Source organism: Lichenostomus cassidix, chromosome 2 (assembly GCF_008360975.1).
Source record: "Lichenostomus cassidix isolate B80296 chromosome 2, HeHo_3.0, whole genome shotgun sequence".
Taxonomy (NCBI): domain Eukaryota; kingdom Metazoa; phylum Chordata; class Aves; order Passeriformes; family Meliphagidae; genus Lichenostomus; species Lichenostomus cassidix.
In genome coordinates, this window is record NC_139482.1 from 121,002,441 (window position 1) to 121,026,419 (window position 23,979).

At 37.1% G+C, this 23,979-nt stretch overlaps 1 protein-coding gene across 4 annotated transcripts in view; it reads left to right on the top strand.

The window, feature by feature from the left end:
- The window catches only part of HNF4G (hepatocyte nuclear factor 4 gamma), a 58,911-nt gene extending 43,049 nt beyond the window's left edge, over nt 1-15,862 (top strand). For all 4 annotated transcript variants that reach the window (XM_085053070.1, XM_085053071.1, XM_085053072.1 and 1 more), the window contains 8 exons: nt 1,947-2,041; nt 5,504-5,610; nt 9,626-9,781; nt 11,854-11,941; nt 14,056-14,208; nt 14,389-14,625; nt 15,107-15,229; nt 15,623-15,862. In XM_085053070.1, the coding sequence (XP_084909196.1) occupies nt 1,947-2,041; nt 5,504-5,610; nt 9,626-9,781; nt 11,854-11,941; nt 14,056-14,208; nt 14,389-14,625; nt 15,107-15,229; nt 15,623-15,741 (1,078 nt within the window). In that variant the 3' untranslated portion in view covers nt 15,742-15,862. The remainder of the gene's footprint in view (nt 1-1,946; nt 2,042-5,503; nt 5,611-9,625; nt 9,782-11,853; nt 11,942-14,055; nt 14,209-14,388; nt 14,626-15,106; nt 15,230-15,622) is intronic.
- Nucleotides 15,863-23,979: the final 8,117 nt, after the last annotated feature.

The following is a 23,979-nucleotide window of genomic DNA, read 5'->3' on the forward strand; positions in this document are numbered from 1 at the left end:
GTCTAAGATTTATGAGTTTTGTTTTGAGGGCGGTACATACATATCTGCACATATTCCCACTTGTTGCAACACACAGTTCTTTTGAGTGGCCCTTTCTCCGCTGTCAGTCTGAATGGCAATCTGTTAATTTCTGAATGGTGCCCAAAATATCACACTGCACCATGTTTGATGAAATTATCTGTACATGCTCAGGGCCATAAACTGTCCATTTTGAGCCATGCAGAGACTATATGGAAATCTCAGTGAGTTTAGACGAATCACTGAAGGGGATATTGGGTTTTCATGGCAAGATTTGGGTAGTGATTAGGCTACAAAAGTGGATTCTGTGAGAAGCTGTCAGAAGTGTCCCCTGTGTCTGGCAAAGCCAATGCCAGCCAGTGTGAAGATGGCCAAAGCCGAGCCTTTCAGCAATGGTGGTAGTGTCTCTAGGATAATGTATTTAAGAAGAGAAAATAATTATTGTGGAGAAGCAAATTTTAGGCAGAGAAGAGTAAGAACATATGAGAGGAACAGCTCTGCAGACACCAAGGTCAGTGGACAAGGAAGGGGGGGAGATGCTCCAAATGCTGGAGCAAAGATTGTCCTGCAGGCCGTGGTACAGACCATGGTGAAGCAGCTGTCCCCGTGGAACACATGGAAATTCACCTGTAGCCTGTGGAGGACTCCCTGGTAGAGAAGGTGAATTCCTGAAAGAAGGCTGTGACCCCGTGGGAAGAGTCTGCAGCAGCAGGCTTCTGGCCAGACCTGTGGCCCCACGGAAGGAGGAGCCCACACTAGAGCAGGTTTCTGACAGGACTGATGACCCCACAGGGGACCCATTGCTGGAGCAGCCTGATCCTAAAGGACTGCACCCTGTGAAAACCACCTATGCCTGAGCAGTTAATGAAGAACTAAGCCCATGGGAAGGACTAACACTGGAGAAGTTAATGGAGAACTGTCTGTGTTGCAAGGGATCTGCCACTGGAGCAGGTGAAGAGTGTGAGGAGTCCTCCCCTTGGGAAGGAAGCAGCAGCAGAGATAATGTGTGGTGAACTGACTGTAGCCCCCATTCCCTGTCCCCTTGTGCCATTTCATGAGGTGACAAGAAAACTTTTATAAGAATGGCTTGTTACTGGAAGTGTTGTTTCCTACACTCTTCCTTGGTTGCGTAATACTCTTATAAGGAAATCTCTCCCTTAAAGTCATAGCACACAGACATACCTCTGAAGTGGTGTGTCAAGAGCTGACATAAGTGATTTCAGGAAGAGCTCTGCAAAAGGTAGGTCTGTTTATCCAACAAACACATGCCAAAAAAAAAGGCAGACTTAGACAAGGAGAGGTGCAAATGGCTGATGGGCATGCCCTTTAGGCACACCTGTAGATATGCATAATAGCCTGAGTATGCCTTCTTGCAGTATCATACTCTGTGTGTTTCCTCATGTCTTTATTTCATTGGGTTGGTTCCTCTCATTTCCTGTTTAGGTTGCCACCTGTAGTGATAAAACGTGCAGCTTGTTCATTGTTATCTCCCAGAAGGAGTAAACAAGGGTTACAGTTTTGCAGCTGAGGAGCTCCTCCATGCCAGCAACAGTTTGTTTTTTTCCTTTATTGTCCTTTTTCTATTTGCAGCTTTGTTTTTCTTTTCTTCCACTGCCATTTGATGCAACCAGTTACTGACATACCTCACAAATCAGTTGAGGTGTAAATGATGTACAAAACTACAAAATTTTCCACACTTGCGTATTCCAATGCATACATGTGTTTATATACACACATATATTCCTGGAAAATGAGCAGATATGAAACACCTCTCAAAACTGATTAATAAAGAAAAATAATCAATGCAACTGACGAAGAGAGTTTATGGTTATAGACATTATTCTGACAGATTAGTTAATTTTCTTCTTTGTCATCAGGGTGCTATTTTATTAATGCTTTATACTTTTACCTTTTCTTGTCTCTGATAGATTCAACCGACAATGTATTGTTGACAAGGACAAAAGGAATCAATGCAGATATTGTCGTTTAAAAAAATGTTTTCGAGCAGGAATGAAAAAGGAAGGTAATGGATTTGTTTATTATTTGATATACAAAGAGAAAAAAAATCTGGATTAGCTTTGAAATATAACAAAAATTCTAAAAAACTCCAGCAGAATAAACCATTGGAAAGTCTGCTACAATGCCTTCATAATGGGGACGTGCTTTTATATTGAGGTGAAATGTGCATCTTCTAACTTTCAAGTGGGTTAGCAGCTGTAACACTTTGAACATTAGGAAGTCCACGGATTTAAAGTGAATTTGCAACTGTTTAATTCATGAATTCTGTCACCAAAATTCATTGATTTCTACATGTTGAGCCATATGCTGGAATATTTCAATCATGAGATTTTACTTAAAATGCTTACCAATCTCAGTAATAAAATTTCTGTCTGGCTTTTTTTTTCTTCCCTAAGTAATGACAGTGCAAATTTACTGGTTCTTCCCTTAAATTTAAATGCATGAAGCATTTAAGCCAGAGGAAGGACCGTAAAGTTGAGTGAAAAAGTAGTGAGAAGCGTAGTGGTAGCTGTCAGTGGAGTGTCCACATAAACTAACAACAACAACAAAATATTCCTTAGGGCTAATATAGGAAAATTGTTACTTATGCATCTCACTGACAGATATGAGAAATGTGTGTCACAGTGATTCTCCTGTCAAAGCGGGAGGACCAGATGACCACAAGAGCAGAGCAAGAGGGAAAGAAGGGCAGTGCAAATATTAGAGGTTTGTTGTTTTTTTTTTTTGTTGGGGCTGTTTCAAGGATCTAGAGACAAAAGATGTCCTAATCCATTTCAAATACACACTTAAGAGTGGTTTGTCACAAACTTTGCTACCTTTTTTTTGGAGCACAGAACATCTGCCTGCAGGCTCATCTGAAATGTTAGTGCTCAGTTCTCTTGCAATGCAGCTGTCATTGTTTTAGCCTGTAAAAAGGAAGCTTTTTCTTTATGCTCTTAAATATCTGTACTGTAGTAGTGCTTTGCTAGTGATCAAGTTATTGGTATGAGATAAAATGAATTTTTCTCCTTGAAGCTGGATGGGGATATTCTAAACAGCATTACAGAGGGTATGAAATAGGTTTGCTAATTCTCCTTTAACACAGTTTGGCCTTTTGGAATATGAGCCATTAAATCAGTAACATATTGCATATATGTTATCAATCTGATGTGAAGAAAGGGGAAGGCCTGTGTATCCACAGCAGCCCTAGAAGTTTTGCAAATAGCAGAGCTTTACAGACTTTCAAAACCTGGAATTAAAGAATAGTTTATCTCAGAGGGGACATCTGGAATTCATCTAGTTCAGTCCCCATTTAAAGCAAGGCTGACATCTAGGTTCAGTCAGGTTGCTTGGTCCAGACAGATTTACACAGTCCCTAAGAGGGGTGATTCGACAACCTCTTGCTCAGCAAGCTCTTCCAGTACTTGACCACCCTCACTGGGGAAGTTTTTTTCTTATAAATGGTTGGAATATATCTTCCTGCAGTTAGGGTAGTGTCTTTTCATTATGCATCTAAGACACATTTTCCATTGTGTCCTTTCATTATGCATCTAAGAAGACTCTGGCTGCATTTTCTGTACGCTATAGAAATGAAGACCCTCACATCCATGTTGTTCCTCTCTTTTCCACATAACAAAGATGCCTTCCTCTGCTTCACCTTGAGCATCTCGTGGATCACATCTCCATAGCCTTCTCCTGAGCACTGCCTAGTTTTCCAGCATCTTTCATGTGCAAGGGAGCCCAAAACAGAGAGATGTTCATTTCCTTCAAGATGCTAATGTAGCCTGGTGCATGGCACAAAACTTTTAACCTACTTAACACCACTCTGCCCTACTCTGATCCCACTGCATCTAAAACTTTCAGCACTGCTTTTGGTTTGTTGTATACCTTTCTACATGGTCAGAGCATGTCTCATAGTAAGTGTAGCATAGAGTCTAGGGTAGTTTCTCATGTTGTTTCTAGCAAATCTCTTTTCTTAAGGACAAAGATAAGAAACGCTTCAGCTGGGAAAAGCCTTACAAGTCCTCTTTGAGCAAATATACCACCCTCCTCATGGAATCTCTGTTTAAGGCAATTTTAGCTTGAATTGACAAAAAGGCCCTGTAGTCTAGTCTAATAATCCAAAATTTTGTGTATGTAGAAGAAAATTGAATCATCCACCTATGGTTTTCAGTGTGCTCCACCAGAGGCTTTCACTTGTGGAGTATTGTCAGAATACCTTTAGTATTTTTGCAATACTAATCAGTGCTGAAATTATTTTAATTACCTATGTAGCACTTAAACCACTGAGATTCAGTGCATGTTTGTTTCAGCATTCTTTTACAAAAGGTTATGTTTTCTCTTTCCTGTCTGCATGAGCGTATAACACTGTGTGTTTATCACCACACAAGATTTCTTACTGTGACCTTAATAAAAGGCCCATCAGTGAGTGTCCTTGCAAAAACTTAGTACACCTCTGGAATAAACAGTGTGCATTTTTCAGAGAAACCCTGGACCTACCCAATGCATAGAATTTTTTTTTTATAGTCACCTCTTGTATTACCCCCAAAATTCTGTAATGTAGATTGTTTCCCACAAAATAGCAAATGTATCTTTGGAAATAAAGCTGCTGCTCTTAAAAGACAATGAGATTCCTTGTGCAATAAAAACATTTTGACCAGCACAATTCCTTTTTTCCCCCTTTTTTATTTTCCTTGGCCTAATGTTGGACATGATATAGGTTTAGAAAGATTTGACTGGTAGTTTTTATTTTATCATCTTCCTTTATTTCAAAAGTATGCTTTGTTGCTTCATAAGCCTTGCATGTGCTGATTACAGATTCCCTATCCAAAGGCCTTTCAAATACCCTTTTTTGGACCCCATGAGACAAAACTTACTGAATTTATTCTGCTGAAACTTTTTTGGTGTGTTGTTTTTTGGGTGTTTTTTTTTCTTTAACTTAGTTCATGTTCCATAAACTGGCTTGAGAAGGAGCATGAGATTCAAGTTTCAAAATTATCTTACTAGTGGATTATATTCATTATTCATTCCTTTAAGGGTTTCCTACAGCAGAGCATGAGTACTTCCTCTGACAGATGTTTTTTCAGAGGTGATGCTATACCACTTGACCCATTCGGCAGTCTGGAGATGTCAATTTCTGCTGTTATCATAAAGCCTAACTTATAAAATTGGTTGAAATTGTGACCATGTGTTCAAGTTCAAAAGAAGAAAGAGGTTTTACTGTAATTAAGCCAGTGAAAAAAGTATTGATTATTCAGTATCTGCGTATAATTAGTTATACATGCTTTTTACAAGCAAGTGTACCGATAGAGATCATTAACATGTATTATCATCCTTCTTCATTACTCAGACTTAAAAATATATGACATTCTTTGGATGTCATGCCCTCCAGTTCTTACAGTTATCTTTTGAAATCTAGTAAAGTTCTGAAATTATACTGTGTGCCAGTGTTTACAAGTCAATAAATGAGATGATTATTCTTTTCCAGCTGTACAAAATGAACGGGACAGGATAAGTACAAGAAGAAACACTTTTGATGGCTGCAACAGTCCCTCCATTAGCACATTGTCACAAGCTGAGACACTGTCTCGTCAGGTACTGACATCTATCACAAAATTATTTAGTGACTTTAAGACCACTTTTGCTAAAATTAAATACTTTTCAGTTTCTTATTGTATTGAATGTAATTATTGAGATTACTTTTTTCTACTTCCAAAATGCACACAGCTTCCTCTTCACAATGAAAGAAGAGGTAATAGAATACATTCTTGAAGCAAAGTCAATAAAAAAATTCTACTTTGTCCTGGACAATATGTCTTAGGCACCTTTCTTAATAAAGGTTTATGGTTCTTACTGCTTTTAAATCAGTTGCTGTCTTTGGCAGCTGGTGGCATCTATCTATCCTTGAAGATGGCTTTCCCATGAAACATGGCAAAATTTGTCCAAAGCCATTACTTTCAAAGGGGTGTGGACACTCATTTCCTTACATTCTTTTGAAAATCCCATTTTTAATATCCTTAGACATTATAAGTAAGGCAAACAGAAGTGTTCCAACTGCAGAATCTATTCACATCTTGCTTTTAAATTTTCTTTGTCTCATCTGAACTTCATTTTCTCTTTTTCTTTTTTTTTCCTATCCAATCAATTGCTGAGTGGAGCAGTCTCCAGTCCTTTTCTGCACCTCAGATAAATCATGGTCATTGATTCTGCATTCTTGCACCTCTTACTAACTTGCTTAGAATTTAACTGCCACCTTTATGATTTCATGCTGACTGATTTATACATCCCCAAATGTTTTGTAATCTCATCCTTTATCAGCATCTTTCTTAGCCTGGAACTGTCTGTAAAGAATTGATGCAGGAATTACCAGGTGATGGTCTTTGGCACGTATTGTATGTCTGGGCAGACTAGATGAACATAATGTACCTTCCTACCTTTCATACCTATACAGTATGAAAAATATAGCTATTTTTATCTCCTTAGTAATTTTTTGAACTTGCTTATTGTGCTTTTTTATAATACTCCTTAATCATTTCCAACTGGTATATGCAATTCAAGAATAAGAACTGTTGTGAACAGAATCACATCCTCAGCTGTTTATAGCACAAAGTTCTTTTCAAAGAGTAGGTTCTTGGCCTAAAACATCACCTTCGTATGTACACAAATTTATTGTACTTACTATTTGGTATGTTTTAGTAGAATAGAATTGCTTCCACTATATCAAGCTTATATGAAGATGCAATCTTGGCTTCTAAGTCCAAGAGTCTCCATTAATATGATGGAAAAGCAAATTCTTTAAAGCAAAGTCTTTAAGTACTTGTTTCTGCCTCAATCAAGTAGATCTGTAGAATGAATTCAGTCCTGAGAAGAGACTTAGAGGAGGTGGTAGTGTCCCAAATCATTATACAAGTACCTCAGCTGTGAAATGAGGAAAAGGTGGCATGCATCCCTTTTGAAATGTTCATATTAAATAGGGAAAATTAGTTATTTTGTTCCTTAAGATCCCTCACAGGGGGGAATTGTCTAAGTACAATTTTTCTCCTACAGACCTGGGAGAGGCTTCCAGGATTATGTAAATATGAAAAGGCCATGCTGGACTCTCCTAGGAGTAAAAGCATCTGTCCCTGAAGGTTTTCAGAACAATTGGGATACAGCATTATATTGGCATGTTCATCAAGTCATTAATGGGTGCAAGTTACACTGGAAAAGTTTTCATGTCAATATAAGAAAGAGTTTTTTTACAGTGAGAACAACCAATTAATGGAGCATCCTTTCCAGTGATGTGGTGGAGTCCTCATCACTGAAGATTTTCAAGATGTGATTGGACAGGATGCTAGATAATCTAATCTAGGATTCCTTTCCCACAAAGGATTGGATGAGATGATCTGTCAAGGTCCCTCCTAACCTGTACTAGTCTATGACTCTATCAGTGACTTCTGTGTTGCACCCCATAAATGAGAGGCAGGTTAAAGATGTAGAGAAATAGAAATTGGAAAGTTCATAGCTTCATATCCTTGTCAAGAGATGCTATACTAGGTGCTCATAGTGAACTCCATGGGAGTCATCGCATGAATCCCCAGCAGAAGTTCACCAAGTAATTTCAGCATGGAGACTGTAGTTTGTAATGTAAGATGTAATTTATAAAAATCCAGGGCTTTGATTAAAATATATTAAGGGAAGGATAATTTATTAACTTCATGAGTCAGTATATCTAACAACCTACCTCTTCTTTACCTTCTTGTATTATCTTCTAGTTGGTACATGGTGGTATCCTTTTCAGGTAAATCAAAGTGCAATCTGCTATCAGAAATCACTTTGTATTTTTGAGTCATGATCAAAACTCTTTTTACTCTTCTACAAAATTTTGGAATTTATTGAATTTCTTTACTATCTTCCTGTACTGAAGGTTTTCTAGACTGAATCACTCTGGTAGGTCTCACCTGAATGATATTCAGTATTTTCAACCTCATTTTTGTAGAGGACATGCCAGAAATGGACTCATTATTACAGCATGGATTTCACACATCCTCTGTCGACAGAGGCAATACCTCTAACCTTTTTCCTGCATGATAGCCTTTGAATTATGTGTCTGAGGAATTTTTCACCTACCTAGCTTCTGTATTTGCCTGAGATCTAATGTTCAGCTGGGTTAACTGACATTAATATCTAAGCTGTTTTCAGTGTTTTACACTACTGAATTATGTAGGAAGCATAGAGTTTTAGTTCAGAAGTACAACTCCTTTTGACTACCCAAGGATAAGGGATTTCACCATAGGTCCCACTGTGGGGTTTAACATGGATATATGAATGAAGAGGAGCTGGTAGGAGTCAACCTAAATAACTGTCACCATCCTGAGATGTGTGGGAACATGGTTCTGGAACACCAAACAATTAATTTCTTTTCCTGAGGAAGATAATCACACTACATAAGTTCTTGAGTATGCTTTCAGTAATAAAACATAAAGGGAAAGTCAGTTTCATAGGCCTTGTACAGTGATCTTTTTCTCCTCCTTCTCCTTCTCCTTCTCCTTCTCCTTCTCCTTCTCCTTCTCCTTCTCCTTCTCCTTCTCCTTCTCCTTCTTTCTCCTTCTCCTTCTCCTTCTCCTTCTCCTTCTCCTTCTCCTTCTCCTTCTCCTTCTCCTTCTCCTTCTCCTTCTCCTTTTCCTTCTCCTTCTCATATTTTTTCTTTCTCTTTTTCATTTTCTTTCCTTTTTTCTTTTTTCCCCCCTTTTTTGCTTCCTTTTTCTTTTGCTTCCCTGCAATGATAGCAACCTAAAATGGCCTTAACATCTCTGGTTTTGGTTTATCTTAAGTTGGCTTTCCGGCCTGTCTTAAGAGAAAGCCTGGTTTTGTTCTTTTCCTTGAAAAGTCATTAGGAATTTCAGTATTTGGCTCAGTAGAAGTGCCCCAGCTTCAGGCCCAGAAAGATATTGCTCTCTTGCTATTTCACAGAACACTGTTCACTGCAGGTGGTCTAATGCACACTCATATCCTTTACATTTCCTCTGAAATGTCTCAGGCCTCTGCCTATATCACTCATTACAAACCATTCATCATTACAAACCATTCTCCTCCAGGCACTAAAGCCACCCTGTTTTACCTTCTAAAGTTAATGATACTTATCTTTTCACTAAAAGAACATGTTACCCCTTTATCACTCTCTTTCTCTTAATATTGCTATCTCTTAATATTATGGCATGCCGTTTTGAGCTCTTCTTTTTTTCTGAAATGAAGTAAATGTCAACCACTTTAAAGAAAAAAAAAAACAAAACAAAAAACTAAACAATAAAAAAAAAAACCAAAAAAAGAAACCACCTCCCTTCTATAGATAATAAGAGCTCTACTTTATTTAAAAATAGTATTTTGGAATGAGAAGATATTGCATCCTGATATGATTAATTAAAGTTTTAGTATACAGCAATGCACACTGGTAATAATGAGAAATAAAAAATTGTAATTTACATGCGGGGTAATGGTCCATACGGTCAAGGAATTTCTCAAGAGTATCTGTGATTACTGCTGTGATTTTTTTCTTAAATGTGCTGTTAGCCAGTGATAATGAAATTATACAAAATTTAACATTATTCATTTTTTCTCTCATTATGGCCAGATCTCAATCTCCAGTCCTGGTGCTAGCACGGATATAAATGTTAAGAAAATTGCTGGTGTTAGTGATGTCTGTGAATCTATGAAGCAACAACTTTTGGTCCTGGTGGAATGGGCTAAATATATTCCAGGCTTCTGTGAATTACCACTGGATGACCAGGTATAAGAGGACAACAAAGAGAAAACACTAATTACTGCACTGTTAGTCCTGTATATTTAGATGTCATGATAAAGCACTCCTTCTTATTTGTCTGATCAAATAGAGCTGTGTACTAGACCCACACTTTTATTTCTTTTTTTGTAAGTTTTAAAATAACACCACCACCACAGAAAATACATTAACATGAAGATGAAGCAAACCAGCATGTCTTTAAGTGTTTTGTTCTTTCTGTAGTCTTTTTGAAGAATAACATTTTTCTGACCTTAAGAAGCATTTGTTTCATGTTCACCTTTCATTATAATATGGTTTATAATTTGATGCAGGTCTTCTCTACTTGTGAAAACCAAATGCCATTAGAATCTCAAACAAATTATAAACATACTGATATCAATCCATAGCAAATAATCTTGCAGCCAATACAATGTACTGAAATTATATCATATGTAATCAACAAAGGGGAAAAAACATCAAATCTTGAAAATTCGTTTTTATGATAGAGGTCTGATCTATCATCACATCTGTAAGATATCATAATATATCACTGGCTTTCAGAGTAGGTTGTGCTGACAAACCCAGAACCAGTATCTCCACATTGAGGTGAGCAGTTCTCTGACAAGCAGCCTCAGCAGGAGGGTAATTCATTGCTTGGAATCTCTTGATTCCACCCCAAAATCTGATTCATCTTGGAAATCACTCTGGGAACTGGAATTGTGTAAATCCTTCATTTTGCCTCTTCAGTATCTCAGTTTTTAACAAATTCCTGCAAAAAAAGTGTTAAATCATCCTTGGTTTTGAACTGAGTCATTCCCTCTTACATTCTTCCCCAGGAGTATGGATGTGTTTCAGGCCATAGGAGACTCCCCTCCAGTCCAGGAGTTTAATGATATCTTTGCAGATGCATAGAGCACAGGCTCAACATAGTGGAATAAGTTAAAACTGTTCATGTGAAAGAGAATTTCAAATGCATTGACTAGAAGGGCAACAAAAGCAAGCAAAAAAATATTGCTGCTTTTATTGTTAAGATGGCATGAAGGAGAAGAGAAGGTATCAGATGTCCTTATAATGTTCGTGTCTGCATTTAAAAAATAGAATATCAGCTTAGAATAATAGTCTGAAAATACACCTGCAGTTCTTGAAGAGCACATGTTGGGAAATACTCTGAAAACTTAAGTAGCTTAGAAAAGTAGGGACAAAGATGTTGAGAGATAAAAAAATGCCACTTTTCCATTTGTGATAGCCAGTTTATAAGTGGCATTGTGCATTCAGTTATAAAGTAATCCCTCTGATTGTAAAAATATGATTCCTGATCTGGGAGTCAGCCTGATTTACAAACCATAGAGGAGGCCAGAGCAGCTAAGTTAATTCTACTGAGAACCTGAAAAGTCTTAACAGATAAGTATTACCCAGGTGCTGTGTACCTTTACATCACTCCTAAAATACTGGCTTGGATTAAAATTACTTGTCAAGAGATGAGTTCCTTGAGGAAATAAAAGCCGTTGCTGAAGTTTCAAGCACACATTAAAACCAGAGGAAAGTAAAATAGGTGACAGAGAAAAAACGAATAAACTCAAGTGCCTTTTCAGTACAAACTGGGATTCCTCTTAGTGGACAATAGTGGCTACTTTAGCATATCTGGCTTTGTTGGGAAAAAGCTCTTTTAAGTGCCACATAAATTTTTGGTTCAAGGTGAGAAAAATGAAACACTGATAGAAGCAAATTTACTTTAACTGTTCATTCCAGCCCACTGGAGTCTTTTGTGTCAGCTAAAAATGCCAGAGAAAGGGAATGCACCCGAGGAAATAAATGCAGGTGGTGTGTTTATTCAGAAGTATTTTGCAGAGCCTGATGTTTAAAATCTAGACAGAATGCTAGAAGTGACAGAGGATGACAATTTAATTAGAGAGTGCTGTTTTCATGGTGTTAAGACTTTTACATTCATTTAACATTTTACACTGGAATCATAACAGTCTTAAACAAGTACTTAATACACAGTAATATGAATCCTCTTTGCTTTTGCTGTTACTGAAACTTACTGTTTCATCATCTAATGAGTCTGCTGTCTTTTTCATGAGGTTGCCCTGCTAAGAGCGCATGCTGGGGAGCACCTGTTGCTTGGAGCAGCAAAACGATCCATGGCATATAAGGACATTTTACTTTTAGGTAAATATTGGTTTTGGTTTACTTACTAACGATGATGTTATAGAACATTAGCAACGATGTAATCACTTAAGTGGGACAACTGTTCTGGCACAATCAAAGCAATGCATTCTGTGAATGCTAAATAGCTATTAATGACATAATGTCACATGCCCGTTACTGCAAAAGCAGGTGGATGGTTTCATGTGGATTAATATAGCTAAAGGTCTATTGGATATCAGAAACCAAAATTTAAGGGAGTTCCTGGCAATTTTCTCCTTACATTATCATCCCTTCTGCACCTTTGTCCCATAAAAACACAGAACAAAATGGCACCACCACAAAAACATTATAAAAACCCCTTTGCTTTGGGGAATGAGCAGCGAGCCTGTTGCACGTGTACTATCCTTCCATCTTTGTGGAAACCATTTATCTGGAGCTTTCTCAAAAGCCCTTCAGACTCAGAGAAGATTCTACTGACTAAATATTAGATAGACTGTTCCTTGCAACTCGCTTTCCCAGGAGCCCTGTCGCTGCTGCCATGACAGTTGCCACATGGCCATCACACACACATCATTTGTGCTGTCCCTGCCATGTGGCAGATGGATGAATCCATGGCACAGTGCTGAGGCACATCTGCAGGAGCCTGTTCTTGGTCAACTGAAATGGCTCCTATGCTGGGTTATATAAAGAGAACAAGGCTGTCAGGGAAGAGGATGTTGTCGTGTGGTGGAAGCATATCTTCCATCCAGTTCGTGCAACAGAGAGGTCCAGTTGCCAGGTGAGATGTGTGCCTGTGTGGAGAGTGACATGATGAGGCATTTGTTAGCCTTGTTTGACACAAGGCTAACAAAGTGTTCTGCCTTTCTGAAGTGTGCCACTCTGCCAAAAATGGTCTCATTAGACATGGTCAGCACTGGGGCTGCTTGTGAGAAAGTCTGTAGGTCATCTTGGAGAGGATGTGAGGCAAGATTATATGTGGAAGATGGACTCAGACTTGTCTCCTCACTGGTGGTGTGGCACAAGGATATTTTCTACTGCTTGTTCTCCTTCCTCTTTGAGCCTGTGTTTTCATAGCTCTAAATCAGCTTTAATTTTTTTTTACACATATTAAAACATTAAAAGGACAAGAAGGGCCTGGTCTGAAAGTATTTCTCTCACCATCAATCCTTTCAAGATAAAAGCTATACAGATGGCTTTCTTAAGGTAGTTTTTTTTCCCTAGATACAGTTTCACTAACAAAATTAATAGAAATTTTAACAAAATTGCAGTTTTATTTGGATTAGTAGCTAATAAGGAAAATAATGATAAAATAATAGTATGAAAATTATATTTAGTATTACAAGCATTGGCATATATAGCAAAATAAGAAATAATTTGAGACTTCAAGGCTTATTTTTGGTACTTGGAGGCAGGTATCTGTAAAGTTTATGAGTCATTTTGACATGGATCTTTTGTGATATAATTATCAATTTTTCCTTCAAAAACTGCCTGGTGATTTCTGAAAGCTCCACGATATTCCTAGTGATCTCCAGAAGGTGAACTAAGATGCCATAGTGGAGATTTCTCCAAATGGATATTTAAAATTTAAAAAATAAATAAATAAACAACAAAAAAAACAAATATACCCCAGGTAAAATTAATCCTTAACTGAAAATTTTATGATGCTGCTAAATTTTATTAGGAATAACAGAAACATCCATTATAAAAAGAAGCATTTCCAGTGTCTCCTCTTGTCTATTGACAAATCCTTGTCATTCAGCTTGAGATATATTATTTTAATCAGGGAAGAAGAGATTTTAAGATCAATTAACTAGTATATTTATCTGTTATTTAAAGATAAAGGTCTACTTGCTTCATACTTGTACATTCAAATAAAAACCTTCATCCTCTGGACTAATCACTAACTGTATATGTTGGCTTACTTATATGTACAGATTAGTTACTGGTGACAGCTATAATTTGCACATGTACTCTGTTTGCAAAGAAAAGTGTGTGATTCAAAGGAGAGTTATTACTTTAAAAAAATATTAACTTGATTAAGCAATATGAAATCTACTTTTGAAAATTGGCTTCCTCTAGTACATTACATCAAAATGTTTCTATTAATTCACATGTTGATATTCTTTCTCTCTAAGGCAACAATTACATAATTCATCGCAACAGCACTGAAGTAGAGATCTGCCGAGTGGCAAATCGGATTCTGGATGAATTAGTTCGTCCCTTCCAGGAAATTCAAATAGACGACAATGAATATGCTTGCTTGAAAGCAATTGTGTTTTTTGATCCAGGTATTTTTATGAAAATATCTCTCACTTATTTTACATGTGATTGTATTGAAAGTAATTTTTGTTAATGTAGCATTTGTTCATGTTATCTAGCTGAAAGGAAAAGAATAAAATGAAGAACAATAAGATTCTCCTCCCAAATCATAATCTGCCTTGACTTTTAAGTTTTTGTCATTTTTTAAGATGCAAAAGGCTTGAGCAATCCACTGAAGATTAAGAATATGCGATTCCAAGTCCAAATCAGTTTAGAGGATTATATTAATGACCGTCAGTATGACTCCAGAGGAAGATTTGGAGAACTTCTTCTTCTACTGCCTACACTCCAAAGCATCACATGGCAAATGATTGAGCAGATACAATTGGTTAAACTATTTGGAATTGTTAAAATTGACAGCTTGCTTCAGGAAATGTTACTGGGAGGTAAGCTAACAATTTTTAAAATTACCGTCCTGTATTATAATGTTGAATTTAGCATGTTGGGATGTTGAGGGAATCCTGATCTAAGCTACCACTCTTAACTCATTGTCTGAGCTTTGGATTGTGTAATTGTTAGCTAAAGCCTTCTGGTCATGGCAGTTTATCTCGTTAACTTAGTCCTACAGCGACCGATTTTGCTATGTACTTCTCAGTAACTACTGGGTTGTCCTACAATTCCCTAGGCAAATGAAAGAATCCTTACAAATATTTCATGAAACACACTGTTATTGCAGTCAAAACAGTGAAAACAAACACAGTGCTTAATATGGTTGAAGTCTGGTTAAATTGTTTAATGAATACCCAGAGGCAATTATTCAAATTGCCAATCAAAATATTTGCTCTGTGGAAATGTAATTACTTCATTATAAGTCACTGGCAACAACATGCTCGTTTGAATTGATATATGCTCATGTTATTTTCACAGGTACTTCTAATGATGCCAGTCATCTGCATCATCCAATGCATCCTCACTTAGCCCAAGATCCATTAACTGGCCAAACTGTCCTCATAAGTTCAATGTCTGCTCCTGTACATACAGAACAGATACGTAAGTAATTGCAAGTTAGCCTTCTGTCATAACATTTCACTGTTTAATCTAAAATAGTAATTAGAATGGTGGCCTGTCAGTGTTCATAGAGCTATTTCATCACCATTCTTAAATGAAAATAATTATGTATTAAAAATGGTGTATAAATGTATATATAAATGGTGTTAAGAGACTTTGACCTTTATTTAATTTAATTTTAAAAAATTAACACCATTCTGATGTATCATTCTTTTTACATGCACAATCTTTAATAAACTAAAAATTCTGATAATTAAAATATCCCTTTTCCCTAGTGTGCCAAATGTTACAGGACTCCCTTTTAGTGCAGTAGTATGCATATGCAGAGTAGACCAGGCTATAAAAATATGTAATTCTTCCTATGTTCTTTTTCAGCAACTCCAGAAACTCCATTACCTTCCCCTCCACAAGGCTCTGGGCAAGAATACAAAATGTCTGCAAATCAGGCTTCAGTCATAGCACAGCAATCTATTTTAAAACAAAAACCATTGTGATAATATTCCTTCCTTCCTTCCTTCCTTCCTTCCTTCCTTCCTTCCTTCCTTCCTTCCTTCCTTCCTTCCTTCCTTCCTTCCTTCCTTCCTTCCTTCCTTCCTTCCTTCCTTCCTTCCTTCCCTTTCTTTTCATGCACTAGATAGATTGGTAGAAGACTTGCACATTTAATATCTCAGGTTGATAAAGGAAATTATTTCCTCAGCAGCCACTACTGTGGGTGTTCCTTAAAACACCTCATGATTTGGAAAGTAGTGCTGTTCCGACTGCTGCCTACAACTGTAACTGTGGATGCTGCAGTCTGACAAATATGTATAGAGGTTGATATTATTTTCAGATCTTATAACTGCACAGATTCATGTTTTTATTTCCTGTTTTAGTTGTTGTCTTAATATTATTGTTTTAGAGATGTACATAATTTTTTCATTGTAATGGAACTGGTTAGTACTTGTTTAGCTGTGAATTGTAGGCATGAAAAAGTGGGTTAATCAGGCAAAAGCCAAGATTCCACTAATAGTAGAACAGTAGGCTTCCAAAAAAAACCATGCATTGAAAAAAAAGGAAAACCTGTTTAATAGACAGAAAAACACAAATATTTTTTAAAAAACCCTGATTTGAAAGGGCCATCTCTTCCAAGCAAAATTTCAACAAAAGCATTGAATCCTCCCTGCTTAACTGTTTGTGTGAAGCAGAAGGCCTGCCTGGGTGAATATGCTTGAGGACTTTTTAAAATCTATATATACAATAATGTCTATATCAGTCAACTGGCCAGTGCTGAAGCAGTTAGTTATTTAGAACAAGGACTTGGAGGCTTTTTGGTCAGAACTAACTAGTACTCTCCCAAAAAATTCTGGGCACACTTTAGGAATTAGGCCAGTCTAGGTACACTTTTCACCAGATTCTTTGAATACAGCCCTTCTCTTTAGGGGCAAAGAGAGTATCACAGAATCACAGAATAAGGTGAGTTGGAAGGGACCCCCAAGGATCGTCAAGTCCCACTACTGTCCCTGCACAGCACCATCCCCTGCACATCACACCGTGTGCCTGAGAGCATTAGCCAAACGCTTCTTGAACTAACTCTGCCCGGCTTAGTGCTGTGACCACTTCCCTGGAGAGCTGTTCCACTGCCCAAACACCCTCCAGGTGAAGAACCTTTTTCTAATATCCAACCTAAATCTCTGACAGAAGTTCAGGCCATTCCCTCAGGTCCTGTCACTGGTCACCACAGAGAAGAGATCAGTGCTTGCCCCTCCTCTTGCCCTCACAAGGAAGTGGTTGACTGCAATGAGGTCTAACTAAGACCATGCCATTTGACCTCAGGGCTGGAGTATAGATTTTGTGATGTCTGATTTACTAGTGTAAGAGTAGCCGTTGTGCTTATTTGTCTAACTGGTTGGTGAATGTGTGTTTCAGAAAACACTAAAATTCACCTACAGAGAAGTTGTAGTTAATGTATTAGCTCTGTTTTTGGAGAGGTATGGCAAATGTGCCTGAGTTCAGCTCCAGGTGTTCCTGATTTCAGCCATGGCATCTCAAGCCAGAAGACAGCCAGAAGACAGCATACCAAATACTCATCCTCTCAATTTTTAAGAGATTTCAGAGGTGTGGGATGAATTGGTTTTCTGTGATGAACCCCTTTCTCTGCCTCTTCCTCCCCTTCCAGTCTGCAGGGATCCAAATAAGTTTTGTGTGTGGAGTCCATAACAGCCCATCTGCATTTGGACCCTCTATGAATTTGCATGAAGTAGACCTTGGGACACATGCACACTTGGGGGATTTATACTACTCAGTTACAATTTGTGAAAGTATTCTTTTATTATATATGAAGTGATATGTTGTTCATACAATACTAACATCGTAAGAAAATCACCACTTTGCACATTTTATTTATTCCAGACAGCAATGATTTTTCCTTAGTACTTTAAAGTACACTTTCTTTCTGGAAGATACGTAAGAGAGAAACAGACAAAAAAAGAGATAATAAAATATTGCAGTTTGCTGAACTATTGCAAAGAGAAAGCATAATGGAGTCAGATATTCTTCAAGGTGATCATCCTGAACCAGACACCTTCATTAATCACAACATCCAGGGATGCAGTTACTCCTTTGGCTTGTAAAAGTTGTTCAAACAATCTGGATGATACTTCAAATACATTTTTTGAGGCATGAAATGCAACACAGTAAATGTTGAGCTGACCTGAACATTTGAAAGGCTTTAATGAGAATGCACCTACCACCAGGTAGACACTGTGTTTCTGTTATTTTAAAGTAGTTGTTTTTGTAAAGTCTGCATACAGTAACTCTTAATGTTTGCCTTTTGCTTTTTAGATTATTTCTTTTTGCTGTTTACTATTTGTTTTTTATCAATGCATTGCTCTTTTTACAAGTTCCTTTTAGTATGAATTTTTATGACAGAATAAGGTACTGAAGTTTTGCCATTAACTTTAAGGGTATCCGGACTGTGCTGGTTTTACAAGTTGGCCACCAATGCTTTACAGTAAAACATAATGTTAAAGAAAGAGTGAGAGATACTGATCAGCCCAAAAGTTTACTTATTGGGCTCACTTTTGTGTAATTGTCATAGAAAGAGTGTTGGACTCGGGGTGGATCTGCATGAATTTACTGGGTCAGATAAATGAAGTCAGTTGCATAAACATGGCAGTATTGTTCTGACTAAAAACATATAACCAGAAATAAAGATTACTTTCCAAGCTGGCCACCCTTGCCTTAAATAAGACATGTGCATAATAGCTTAGTTTATTTTTCACAGAGAACTTTAGATACCAAGTGTAAAATAAAATGTTTTCACACACTGCCAAAATGTACTGGAGAAAAAATAACTTTGGTATTTTATCTGATGAAAAGCTGTTGTCTATTTTGTATGATATATTGCATTTTTGAATAAGAACACCACTGTAATTTATTGGGAAAAGCTGATTTATTTTATAAATGTAACATTATTTTTGTAAACGTAATTATGAAAAATCAGAAATGATTAGTGCTGTTAAATATTAAATTATAATGAGATGTAACTTTATATGTTTGAACTCTGATACCAAGTTTTTGTATTGAGCATTTGGAATTTAAATGGTTGCTGGAAATATTTCAAATAGACTGTTTTTCATCAAAGCTCAATAAAGAAAAATGAATGATCCAAATGACACATTTGCCTTGTAGTAACTTATTTTTACTATTTACATAAACAATGAGAATGGTTTATATTGCTTACACTGTGAATAAGTATATAAATAACATGCTTTCATCTCTACACTATTCACAGCATCACAGAATGGTTGAGGTTGGAAGGGACCTCTGGAGGTCATCTAATCCAACCCCCTCTGCTCAAGCAGGATATTGAAATCATATGAAAGAATATGATGGCAACGTTTTAGTTGATTCTGCTGTAACATGGCAAAGTATTACATAGCTATGGTCTTCAATTTTTACTTCTGACTCAGAAAAGAACTGAAACACATGCTTAATTCCATCTGTGTTTAAAATAAACCATATGTTCACCAGCCTGTGTTTTTCTGGACAGGGATACCTTAAGAAATCACTGCCTTTGCTCCAGTGCATTATTATTTAGGCAAATTTAGGTGGAACTTGTTGATAAAGACATTGAAAACTTTAGAAAGACTCTTTACAATATATATTTTTAGACAACCAGTATCTCCTCAGTCTTGGAAATTATCGTTGGTTGTGTGTCTGAGTAGATTTTGAATAGAGATGGGGTTAGGGATTTGTTTTTTGTGTTGCTCTTTTTTTCTTTTTTTTTTTTTTTTTTAATTGGGTGGTAGTAGTAATACAGTGATTTGGGCTGGTTATTTTTGCTCAAATGGGCTTTGCTCTGGAGTGTAGAACTACAGGGAGAAGCTGCCATGGGAGGAAGAGGAGAGACTATTTTGAATGTTGGAGATCTTCTGGTCTCTCTGTAGAATTTGTGTCAATGCCTGATTATTCTACATGCAGGAAACCTCTACTTGTGAATGCTGATTGGGGGGTAGGAGGTTTATGGTTCTAGGGGACTGAACAGATTTCTTTTTCAGCCTACAGTGAAGAAAATATGGAAAGCCCCTTACAACTTCAATGCTGTGAAGTGCTGACAGACTCTTCTTCAAGGATTTCCATAAATCAGCTTTACAGGTAGCTCCAATAGGTGAATCAGGATTGTGAGTTTTACGGAGAAATGGATGAGCTAGCTTTCAGCTCTAATCATTATTTAGAATTTCTCCCAACTAAAGAATTCTGAAAGTGAGCAAAGATACTTACTGAGCTCCAGGAATCTTCTGTGACAGAAAATTAAACACTCATAGAATGTAAGAAAATTTGTTACAATTCTTCATTATATTCATATACTTGGAAGTCCTGGTTTTACCTCAAGGATGTCTGTCAGTCTGTGATGGACTAACATTTTTTAATGTCTTTCAACAGACTGTTTCTAGTTGTGCACCACCATTTGTGTTACTTGTGCTTAAGTATATAGCAAAGAAATAGTGGGAACCATGCTTTAATAAGTCTTTCAAAAAACGTCTGTATTGGTTTGCAATTAATTTTTTCATTTTTCATATTGACCCTGATACATATGCATTAGCTTTCTTCTTCCCCTTTAGTCTCCCTAGCAATAAACAAGAAATGGAAAAAAATTACTTATCCCCAAATTTAAAGTCACGATGTTAAAAATAGAATTGTGCTTCACTTTCTTCTGTTCTTTTTCTGCTGTGAAGATAGAAGAGATAGTTGTCATCAAGGCTGACATCAACACTGCTTTCTTCTGGTTCCTTAGTTTCTTGTGGCAAATCCAAATATTTTCATTATATGAATAGTCATTGTGTAAATAAAAAGCCCTCTGAAAAGCCAAAAGCTAAATTTGATTGCAGAGAGGATTAAAGGTGCTCAATTGCAGGAATATATTTTCAAAAATATATTTCATAAAAATTAAGATGCTTACTTGATTTCTAAACAAAATCATAAATATTTCTATTAACGGGTGTGAAACTTGAAGACATAATAAAATAGAAAGATTTTTATATAACGACAGTGAAAGAGAACTTCCATTTTTTACCACCAATTATAAAAATTTCCTTTTGAATACCAGCATAACTAAATAATTTCTGAACAGGGTGGGCAAAATCTCATCAAGGCACATGTTACGCCTAAAAATTTTCTTATGACAATGACCTCTACTCCTTAATACTGTGGTGGAGCTATGATTACTACTGACATTGTCTGGTAGTTCATCCAGATCAAGTGTCACTCAAAAATGCCACATCAACACTAGATTTACCAGTGCAGCTGAGAGGGTTGCCACCTCCTCACAAGCAGGACCAGATGTGACAGCTGCTCCAGGTGACATTGTGGTGGGACACCCTTGCACCAGCACAGAGCTCTTCATTGCCCAATGATTTTGGGCCTGACACTACTTCCTTTTGCAATGGTGAATGTCACCGATGTCTAACGCAATGAGGTGAACAGCAGCAAATGTTGAAGATTTTCCTTTAGCCAGGCTGATCAAGGGGTAGTTTCATCTAAAGTTTAGCACTGTGCTGTGAGATTAGAGAAGAACGCTTAGAAATTCACAGTTTTAAAATGTCTTTGGCTTTGATCTGAATAGCACTGGCTGGTTTCTTTGAGTCTTAATGTAGCAAGAGTTGAACAGTTGAGTGTCTCGTGTCTAATTAGGCTCAGTGACATTTTGGGGTTTGGCCTCCCACGTAATATCCTTCACCAGTTTGTCAGTGGGTTGGCCAGACAACAGTTGCTGTTTCAATTTTAGAATACTGAAGGTCTGCAAGGAAGCATAATTATAAAGATTGAACAGGGAGATGTGTCTCTGGGAGTGAAAGTACCTGAACAAGTTAAAGTTAGCAATTGGTTAGGAAAATATAGAGTATAAAATAATGTGTGCTTCAGTCTTTCAAAGGAATTCAGTGAAAGGAGGAAGGAAAGAAGACATGCAAAAATTGGCTAACGCTGTTGATTGTTGACGAAGAGATTAAGAAAACCTCTTCACTGGAGGTATAACATTGGACAGCTTTGCTCAATATAGTTTGGTTTGTGGTTAAGTATATCACCTGTAGACTGAAAACTTTGTATTCAGTTGGAGAAGCTAATTTATTTACGATTTTTATTAAGCAGTTCATGAAATATATCCCAGTAGTTTAACATGCCCTCCAAGGGTCCACTGGCTCTTCACGCAGCTGCTGTACAGGAAGGCCTGGTCACATTCTGCAGCACTGCTCTGGGACCCTTCCTCTAAGTATTATTTAAACACATTCCTTATCCATGTGCAGTAATGCCATGGGAGTGAAACAGTGCCCTTCATTTAGCTCATGGAAGTGCTTACTGTCACCAATGCCCTTTTATCATCACACCTTGCATGTGACACAGCTGAACTTCCTGGTTGTATCACCTGCTATTTCATGCTTCTCACAAGGCCAACTCAGACAAGATAAAATTTGGTCATGTTTTTAGTTGTATTCAGAGTCAACATGTCACTTTGATACAAGTTTGGAGAAAAAACCAACGTTGGTTATGGTGTTGTTCTCATCTGTCACTTCCACATCAGCCACCTCTTGCAGAGTGCTTGTGTCACCCATTAGAATGGCCCCTATTTCCTGTCTTGTTCAAATAAAGAAAGTAAATAGGTTGGGTTACACCTGCTCTCCAGCTAAAAGCATTATGAATTCATAGAACGTAGTTTTGAGATCATATAGAACTGTCTTTTTTTAGTCTATGCATTTTGTTGTTTAAATGAAATAGTGCAGCTTATGTTACGTTTTGATCAGCAAGCAGTTTTTTTCTCCCCTGTTTTTTTGACCTCCTCAATTGAATGAGTTTTCATGAATATGACTGCCCAACAAAGCATCCCATTTTTCAGATGCCTGCCTTTTGTAATTTAAATAATGTAAGCATATGAACATAGAGTTTGAATTAAGAGGCAAAGGCAATCTCACCAAAAGAGTTTATTCAATATATTTCCAACATCATCTATTTCAAGATATAATTAAGATTACAGTGGCCCAAGTCTAATTTACCGTGGTTTCAAAAAAGTGGAGCAGATAGCAATTGTAATGGAGGACAAGAATTTTCCATATAAAATTTTTCGTTGTCATATTAGATTTTTTAATGAGCATTAGTCTTGATCAGAAATGTAATAAAATGGAACAATACTCTAAAATATGCAGACAGATGTACTATAAAATAACAAACGTTATATATTTAATTTATGTGCTGTGAAGTACACTTTTCTTTTGCAACATGAACATTAATATCCATTTTTTATCTCTACACCAAAATCACAATTTAACTGTAGCATGATCTGTTCTCTATTTTAATGTGGGTTTTTTTGCAGGTTGATTAAAATTGTATTGTGTGATTAAATACATAAAGGCAGATATTCCATCTCTGTGACATTCTGCCTCTTCAGAGATTGACAGCCTGAGGTACTGCTCATTAACCAACAAATCATTTGAAAATGAAAAGAGGGATGGAGTCTTTCTGGAGGGCAGGAGAAGAATCCCCATCTCCCTGTTCATGAGGAAGGCACTGTTGGAGCTTTCAGCTTTTGACTTACAGAAGGAGACACCTGCTTAAGGAGAAATTTGCACTTTGAAGATAGGGGTGAATGTGGGAAAAAAATCCCTTAAAAATATAGTGCTGTTAGTCTCAAGAGTACCCAGTTAGAGAGGATAGATTCAAGAAGGCTTGATGAGCGCAGAAGGGCAGTCAGTCAAGGAACTAACACATGCTATTGCCTTTTGCAACACCTGAGCTTCCAGAGGTATATCAATATAGGAAGGGGAATCTTTCTTTTGTCATAGTCAGAGCAAGCTTGAAGGCCAGAGCAAGCTTGAAGGCACCATGGTTAACAGAGAACCTCCTCAAACAATGAAACTTACACACAGAAAAAAAAAGTGGAGTATTATTTTGATTTGGAAATAATTCAGCTTATTGATTTTTTTATACAAGTCAATCTTTCTGGTATTTTGAGTGCTCTTTTCAGATTTTAAATACTTGGAATTGACTGTGCTATGTCAGATGTCATCTTTGTGTTCTGCTTGCTGAGGGGGGTGAGGGCTGTGAATGAAGACATAAAATGATCAATAAAAACCTAAAGCTGTGGAAATTCTCAGAATATACCTTCTCCAGTACGATAAATAGACTCGTGGAACCTACTCCAACTAAAGCATGTGAATAGAACAATTTCCTCAAATTACTGTCTTCAACCCAAATAAATATTG